We start from the raw sequence: 9,234 nt of genomic DNA, 5'->3' as shown, positions 1-9,234 counted from the left end.
GTTCTGAAGGCAAAAGGGGGTCCAACCCGTTACTAGCATGGGGTACCTAATAAAGTGGCCGGTGAGTGTATATCTCAATGGAAAATAAGCAAAACAAATAAAATGTATCAAAATTGCTCAATACAGAATACAATGAAAACCATTGCCATAATATTTTGCTGATATATATATTTTAATATTATACTAGAATATCCTATAATTATACTAAACTGAAAATACTAAAATATAAACATAGCATAACATACTATATACGTTAGACAATTGGGCGTATTTCTTAAAGTTTTTTATGTATGCGTGAAATTTGAATTTTTATGTAATGCATGCCAGTAAGCCACACACCAGTTGAGCCCATTCAGTGACACGAAAGGCACGTTAATACTAACCCAAACAAGCCAATAGTGGTGCCAGATGACGTCACTCTTTCCCACAGTTCTCAAGTGCATAGCAGCAGTGCGTTACGCAAAGTGGCCTGAGGAGGGCGATATGAGTCCCTCCTAAGATGGAGACCCTGGAGGTCCAGCCTTCATCTGCAAACACACCATCATTCTAGTCATGGCACTGTTAAAACCAGAAAATAAAGATGGCTGCCTCAGTTGGCATCACACCATTCAGAATTTCTGTTTATTCGAGTGCCACTGACCTAGTTCTTGTTAGCTTTCCATCTCAAGCTGCCATGCACCCACATGTCTGCAAATTCTCTTCTCCATGTTTTTGTATTTTCCTCTCACAAGGTCAGCGCACTCCCATTCTGCATAGTAAAGTGTTCTTTCCCTCATCAGGCAGTCATTATTTAGTCTCCTGGAGTGTAATGTGTTACAGATGATCTTTTCACGTCACTCTTTATGCCACTGAGCAACCCTCAATGTGCAAACACACTCATTCAACCTAACGCCCACCAGTAAACAGACCCAAAAGCAGTCTTTGTTGTGAGTCCAGACGTCTCATTTCCTACTGCTGCACGCACCAGGCTTCATGCCAAGTGCATGGATCATTTAGTCAACATCACAGCTAGTTTCTGGATACACATGCTGTGTATTCCTTGTTTTCCACCTTTGTAATGCCACATGTTAAAGGGGTACTTATTGGGATTGTTGTACTGCACTTCAACAATGTTTAGAGGCTTTCAAGAGACAGATTAAAAAAAAAGAAAAGTGGTCATAGTCAAAGCAGGGGAGGCCGAGATATCCTGACTTTTCATTCCTACAAAGTATGGGTCAAGTTCCAAAAACACTCAATTGACATTGAATCCTTTGTTTCTTTATCAGGATTGTTTTCTCAGACTTTAGACAGCTCCTTTCATAAAATATTTAACAATTGTTTTCAATCTGACTGGTTTGGTATCTCACCTGAAAGCTACAAGCTGCATGAGCTTCCATTTAATTTTTAGTGCATGGTTACCAGAGATAGCAAAAGTACTCACTTTCCGTACTTAAGTAGAAGTACAGATACTTGTGTTAATAATACTCTGCTAAAAGTGGAAGTACTGATGAAACTTCTTTACTTAAGTAAAAGTAACAAAGTACAGGCTTGGAAATTTACTTGAAGTATAAAAGTAAAAGTAGCCTTACGAATGAGACATTTTTTTATGCAAAGCTAGCTGGAGCACAGAGATGTTACTAGAGAGCATGCTGAGGAACGTCCGTAGACATGGAGAACACGGTCTTCTTATGGCAATGGCTGCATTCTAAATGGATGTCTGCCAATAGGCCTAAAACATAACATATATGATTATTATGACAGAAACTCCAGGTTACTAAGATTCTGACTCATTAGCAAGATATGAATTCAGTTATGATTCTTTGAGAATTCACAGATCCAGTTTCTATTTTTACTCTTCCCCTTAACATTTCAATGAATTTCGATGTACGTGTGTGTGCTCAAATAGGGCTTGTGGAAAGAAAATAAAGGATTATAAAAGGAATGACTAAACAGATATTAATGAAGAAGTTCCCCAGCACATTGGCCAGGAGTCCCTGATGCCAACTTCGTTACTTCCGATCTCTGATGGGAACTTGGCTACTTCAGCGCTGTGGCCCCCACAGAGCAGGCGCACTAGGGACTTCTGCTAGCCGGGCTAGCTACCGCTTGTTTGGGTTTAAATCATTTAATTGTGCAGCTCTTTTAGACTTTACAAATGTAATGGGACCGAACGGATTACATTTTTTTAGAGTGAAATGAGTCATTTTACGTGGCATGTAACACTCAAAAAAATGTATCCACTGATTTAAAGATCTCCCAATGCCGTGTACCGAAACTTTTGAGAGACACACACAAAGTTGGTTATGGTATTTCCATGGGACCTGTTGACAATAACAACAATAAAGAATATTGCTTTATCATTTATTTCTTGTGATATCTATGTAATGTGATATTTTAAATTAACTTAGTATGATCAGTGAAACCTGTCTGTTAGGGAATGTATTTGCTTCTGAGGCTGGTTGAGTTAATTCAATTAAATTATATATACATATATATTATACTATATTTAACTACAGAGAAAATGTGCACTTTTCTGAGAATGTTCCTGTCATTACTTTAATCTGCAGGTTTCTGTCTAAATGCATGTTTTTTCCCATGCTTCCTGCAATGCAATAACTCTCTGATCCTGACTCGTATTCCCCTTCTCTCTTCTTCCTCTCTGTCTTCTCTCCCAAGAGGGAGTGGAGGAGGATGAGAGAGGAGAGGATCTGGGTTGACAGCCTTTTGAAGAGCTTTTCTCTGTGGGTTGGATTTTATTTTGGGACAAGCTCAGCACAGTACACGCAGTATAACACCCACACTGATACACACACTTTGTCGGTTTTGGGGTCATTTGCATAATTTCTAATTAGAAAGTTATGAGTAAGAAAGAGATTTTGTAAGGGACAAAAATAGATATGGGGGACATATTTGAGAGTTGACTAAGAGAGAGCTAGTGTTCTGAAGGTTTTATGTTTATCAGAAATGCAGAGCGAGCTGTGTGCCTCTCCAAGAAAAGTGTGTGAAATGATAATTTGACACCCCAGCTGTCTGTGTTGATCGGTCCAGCTGAGGCTTGCATATAAAGAAGACAAGGCAACTGGGAACATGACTCTAAATCTCCAAATCCTCCTTCTCTTTCTCCCCAGATTCAATTGTGTCTTTGTCACAGCTAGTTCTGGAGACCTGTTCGGTAACTGGTGTTTTTGTGTGTTTATGCTCCCTCAGAACCATGTGTCAAATATTGGTTTGTTGTTTGTTACCATGGTTCAGTTGCATGTGTATTGCTTATGGTTTGCACATGAAGTTATTGAATAGAAGTTTTTTGTTTTGTTTAGCAACAGGAACATGTGTACGTGTGTGAACATCTCCTGTACTTTTTATTCAGAAGGTTTAAATTCTTAACACACACCATAACATAACAACAAAACACAATCTCCCACTGACCTATATAATTCAAAATGGCCGCTGCTTGTGTGTGTGTGTGTGTGTGTGTGTGTGTGTGTGTGTGTGTGTGTGTGTCCATCCTCAGGGCACAATCTGTCACACTCGCTGTTTCTCTGTGCGTCCCTGTGCATCTCTTTTTTTTTTCTTCACTGAATCCACATTTGGTGTTGATCTATTTTATTACTTCCTTCCTTCTGACATTACTTACAGCTCATTCCTTCTCTGACTCAATCTCTCCATCCATGTTTGTTTCTTTTTCATTCATCCCTGCCTCTGTAATCATCCCACGGCATGAATCATCCTTATGTGTTGTACCTTCTTTTTTTGCTTTGACACACTCACCCTTCCTCCATACAATTATGCCCGCTTCCTCTAAATGTCCCTTATAGACCATTTTTCCCTCTTTTTCCTCATGTTTCCCAATTTGGCAAGATCAAGTTTAGTCTAATCTGACTTTAACAGTAAATTGCTCCAAATACCAAACTAATCCATTATTAAGCCATTTGTGTTTGTGTGTCATTGTATTGCATGTATGTGTATGTTGGAAAGAAAGGGAGCTTCCATTTTGCTCTCTGTTGTATCATTCAAAACACAAGTGTATGGTGTTCTCAGAGGCACATGCTTGGGACTGTGTTCAGTCAGTGAACAGTCTCAAGTATCTGTCTGCGGATGTGGTGCTGTTTGACTAACTGACAATATTATGATACTTTTGTACATACATCAGATATGTCTCCTCATGGCATGCACTGACATATCTGTTTGGATTTTTTATGACATAAACATGACATCTAAATTGTTATGGTCTAATGACTTGTCTATCTCCCTCGTTCTCTTTCTCAGCCAATCACCGACGAGCTGGTCATGCAGTGACCAACATCCTGGCCAAAGAGCTGATGCAGGAAGACGCGCCTTCATTCAGCAAACTGCCTGCTAAGAAGAAACAGTCAGAGGTGAAGGAAGAGCCTAAACAAGAAGGAGCTGAGTCATTAGAGGAGTTAATGGAGGCCACTCTCTCTCGGTCCAATTAGGCACACAGGGCAGAACGTTTTTTACTCAGTGATATCAAAACGCAGATGTATTTGTAGCCATTTCAGGGGCCAATATCAATCAGATTAGCTCACAGGAAAAAAGCCCTGTTTCCCAGACACTCGTCTTAACTAGACCGTATTTTTAGGGTTGTATTGATTAGTGTTTCGGGAGGACAGGGAGTGGAGGTGGGGCTCTGACCTCAGCCACAGCTCCTGGATGGATGTCCCTCGTCATCAACCTTTAGATCTTTGCCATTGTCATAAAAATGTAATTGCTTTCTTCATGTGCACATATCTGTTCATGTTTTTTGTCTGTTTCACTTGATTCACTTGTCATTTATCAAAGGGCATCTTGAGCAATTCCAAAGACTCAGGAGGGATCCACCCCTTTGTTTTGCGTTTTTTTCTTTTCTTCCAAATCTCAACTTTAGACTGGGGATGTCTGGAATTTGGCACATATTGTAGGTGCTTCATAGGGGTTTCTTTGGTTATTCGAAGCCAAGACCACTTTGCGCTATGTCACACCATGAAACATATTGCTTTGTATTTGTCTGGTATACTCTATGTTACGGTTTGTAAATGTTAATAATTTCTCTGTGTTATTGAAAAAAGTGCCAATCAATAGAAATCTAGTCTTTTCATTTCACTCCTGGGTTTTGTCTAGTCACAGTTCACATTGTACTGTTGTGGACCAGTCCAACAACAGTCATCACCTGGGTGTTTCAGAGTGTGTTTTTTTTTACTGAGAAGGGATTTAGTTCACTGGTGTTAGATTTTACATAAGAATGGACATGATTTACACACACTCATCTAAGATACCACACGTGCCCACGACAGTTACATGAAGAAAACCTGCCTACAACTATGACCATGAACATTCCCATTAACCCCAGAGGGACGTGGAGATAAATTGGAGAAAGAAGGTCTTCCACAGACAGTTAAACCAAAAAGAAAAACTTTTAAATGGGTGTTTCCAACTAGCCTGAGCAGTTTACATGCCTGTGTGTTTGTGTGTAAGAATGAGTGTATGAAGTAAGCTGCATTTATTTAGTTTGATGTGCACAACTTCCTACATAAATGTGTATATTTGTGCATTTAGGATTGTGTGTGTGTGTGTGTGTTGCCATCTGTAATTACTGTATGGTACCGACCATGCTATCATAAATCCTAGGTTTCATAAACCGCTTTGTGGTCATTCTGCTGAGGATATAACACACTGGAAATCTGCCCAAAACTGCTGAGACAAGGTGTGGGTGTGGGTGTGGGGGGGGGGGATGAGAGTGTTCCCTCCCACTGAACTGCAACAGTGGTTGCAGAATGTCTGGCCTTGCTCTTATTTGTATGCAGTAGCCATCAGCAGACATGTTGCCATTATGTTGTGGTGTAATATCCAACAGGAATCCTGAGAGGTAATGTCAGCTGCTCCATGCAATATTTATAACTATGCAAACATGATACTATAGTGTGTACTCCAGCCCTGATACCCAGCCAGCCTGAGGATGTAAAAACTACTGGGTGGACTCCAGCGGTCTTTATCAACCCACTGATTCAAGATCAGCTCTTAATTTTTTCTGCGATTGAGGAAAATCTGTATAGGTCTGAAAGTTCAGCATTAATGGAACCAAATCTTTTTTTTTTTCCTCAACACCAGTGTTTATATGACATTGTGTGTCTTGGACATGGAGAAACTTGCAGCTACACAACATAACAAGAAATGAGGTTTTCAAGGACACTAGGTGTAGAAATCCTTTTTTTGATGCAGTGCTAGTGCTGCATTTTAATCTAGTAACAGAAAAAAAAAACATGCACCCAAGCACAAAATATGTCATATATGTAGTTAAACCAGACACAAGTGCTGTTTTATTATTCTGCCCATCTCTTCAGGTAGACCGTGCCAGGTGAATGTGTTTACCATATACTAAAAGTTTTCTACATTCAAGGAGAGAAAGATTTAGAAAATTGAAAAGGATAACAGAACATCACTGGAATATTTGTTTTCTAATTTGAAGCATTCCTTTTGTTCATTTTTTTTAAAGATATTGTTTTCTATGTGAATTTTACAGTTGGTAATTTTAATGTATTTGAATGGAGACAAGATGTTTTTTTTTTTTTTGCTCTGTATACTGAATAATGCACATAGTCATTCTGTTTGCTACAAAGAACTATTAAAAATGTCTTACGTCATTTAATGATGTAACTGGCTCATTCTTTGGTCATGTCGCGCTGAAAGTGGACACGTCATCTTTGGTGCCGTGTTAATGTGATCAAATGTCAATGTGAAATTTCTAGATCAGTAGCATTCCTGTGTTTTTGCAAAAGTGAATTATTTTAAAGCACATTTTTCCATACTTTTCGCTTCCCGCTCCTCCTCCCTTCTTTCTCTCATGTAAACACATTGTGCTGTAAAATACCAGATAGTTTCTGCATTCAGTAGTGAAACCAATTGTATTGCCAAAAAACAGCAGAAGAATAATTTTATTTAGTTATCTTTTTACAGATAAATTTCAGGAACATATTCCATAATTGAGTGTTAGACATGATCTCTCACGTCTGTCTGTGTGTCAGTCAGTTACTGTCTTGAGATTTCCTGTACCTTAAGAGCCCACTTTACATGTTGCAACTTTAAAAGAGCATGCAGTTCACTCAGAGGAAACGCACCAGTCTTCAGTCCAGACCAGTCATCTTTAAGACCATCAGCTTGTATCTCCACTCTTCGACAGCAGCATTGACTCGGAAAGGTTTCCTAATATAAACCATGCTAAGTCATGGTTTGCACCGATCTCCTCCCTGTAGTGGTCAACTAGCCAGCACAGGCCTGTTATGGGAATACCCTGCTGTGTCATAGCGGCTTTGCAGATGCTAGCCCAAAATAGCAAGAGAAGTTTCCTGGCCTCAACTTAATTCTGTAAGGTGAGGTGATATCTTTCTTTGATCATCTTACCTTCCACACCTCTTAAATCTTTTAAGATATTTTCTCCCGCTACAGCTTGTAAACACTGAAACCTTTGCATCTGCTTTTTGTTTAAATCAGGAAAAGAAAGCATCAATCATGTCCTTTATTCTCTGGGGGTGGTAAAACGCTAGATCCACCTGAAATATGCTCCGTGTAGAGGTCAGTCTATGTTAGTTAAGATGATAAACTTCACCCACGGTCAGTCATCCTCACATGAAAGCTGTCAATTGGAAAATGAAACCACTCAGGGAAAGCTGAATGGGACACTCAGTTTCTGGCTAATGTACCTCAGTATAAGCACAGTTTTAGGGCTTTAATCCAGATTTCAAGCATTTTTACCTCTGGTTGTTGTAATACAATAATAAATGTGACTATTTTCCAATGTCTATTATTTTAATTAGGTGTCACAATATCTAACCTCCAAAAATGATTTCTCTTCATTTTGAATTGTTTTTTTTTCTTGTCTTATCTCATTTCTGATGTAAGAGAGAAAATAGTGAGTTCTGCTTTTGGAAGTCATTCCATAAGGAATCCATTTCCCACCAGCTTTCCTGTTCACTGTGAATGAAGGCCTCTTCTCTTTAGTGAACCCAAGCTGCTGCCGCCGTCCTTTCACCTCATTAACTGCCCTGTTAATCTAACCAGAAAGCCCCAACTTCCTTTCATCATTTATGGTCTTTTTTTGGGCACACACACACACACACACACACACACACACAGGCCATAGGGCAGCTATAACTCTGGATCGAGACTAAAGATAATAGTGAATCAAAATATCTGTGTCATTTTGACTTCTTTGTATCCATTTGTGCATTGCACTGTAACTTTGAAGACAGAAATAATCATAAGCGGTTGTTCTCGAGCATCTGATCCTAATCAAAGTCAAACCTTAACAGGGCCAGAAGCTCTTTGTTTTTTACTTTGTGTGCACGTCTTCCTTATGTGGATAACATAATGGTTCCTGAAGTGATTTGTGTGTGTCTCTGTGATAGAACTGCGCTGATGTTGTTTTATAGTTTTGTTGTGGAATAGAGAAAGTTTCTATCTTTTGAACACATTTTGATACCACAACTGCACAAATGGTGATAAAAGACTATCTAATATTCATAAAACTTAAACCTTTGAATTGCATTCTCAAAATTCCTAAACATATTTTAATCTTTGCAACCCCCTTTTTCATTTTAGACATCGTTTTTTAACCCTAGTCTACTGTGAATGAATGAATTGTCAGGATAACATATGGAGGGGGATAGGCTTTTAAAAGCAAGTGGAGAAAAGCTTTCAACATACAGATGATTTACAGTAAATGGGAAACTATCATAAAGAAGTCTCCTTATCCTGAAGATGAGAGCTGGAGTGACTACAAGAGTTTGGAAAAGAGGCAAGGAGAGGAGTGCTGCATTTAAAACAGTGGGGAGGTGAATGAAACGCCCATATAGTAGAGCAGGGGAAAGAGGTTGGGGGATTGAAACAGTGAGAGTAGAAGGATGGTAGTGATGGAAGGATTAACCGGATGTCTCTGGAATAAAAAACTGACTTTGTTCACACCAACAGCACTGTGGGAGTGGCTGAGAGCAGACTGCAAATGTGCCAAACATACACAACAAAGAGACAACAAAAAGTCAGCAGGTGACTTTTTGTTGTCTCTTTGTTGTGTATGTTTGGCACATTTGCATCCCTGAGGTGCCGGTGTGTTCTAATGTGTGTGTTTCTGAATGCGTTGTATGTTCTCTGTTACACAAATACATTGTGACTGTGTTTAACACACCACACATGGCTATGTAAACATGTACTTCCTGTTCATGTTAGCCACTGCTGCTGGAAAGCAGAAAGCAAGCTCTGTTTTGA

At 39.3% G+C, this 9,234-nt stretch overlaps 1 protein-coding gene across 3 annotated transcripts in view; it reads left to right on the top strand.

Annotated features, from left to right (window-relative positions):
* The window catches only part of LOC117951343 (protein diaphanous homolog 1-like), a 91,893-nt gene extending 86,410 nt beyond the window's left edge, over nucleotides 1-5,483 (top strand). For all 3 annotated transcript variants that reach the window (XM_034883019.1, XM_034883020.1, XM_034883018.1), the window contains one exon: nucleotides 4,246-5,483. In XM_034883019.1, the coding sequence (XP_034738910.1) occupies nucleotides 4,246-4,433 (188 nt within the window). In that variant the 3' untranslated portion in view covers nucleotides 4,434-5,483. The remainder of the gene's footprint in view (nucleotides 1-4,245) is intronic.
* The last annotated feature ends 3,751 nt before the right edge of the window (nucleotides 5,484-9,234 follow it).

Source organism: Etheostoma cragini, chromosome 10 (assembly GCF_013103735.1).
Source record: "Etheostoma cragini isolate CJK2018 chromosome 10, CSU_Ecrag_1.0, whole genome shotgun sequence".
Classification (NCBI taxonomy): Eukaryota; Metazoa; Chordata; class Actinopteri; order Perciformes; family Percidae; genus Etheostoma; species Etheostoma cragini.
This window is presented reverse-complemented; position numbering and strand designations above follow the sequence as displayed.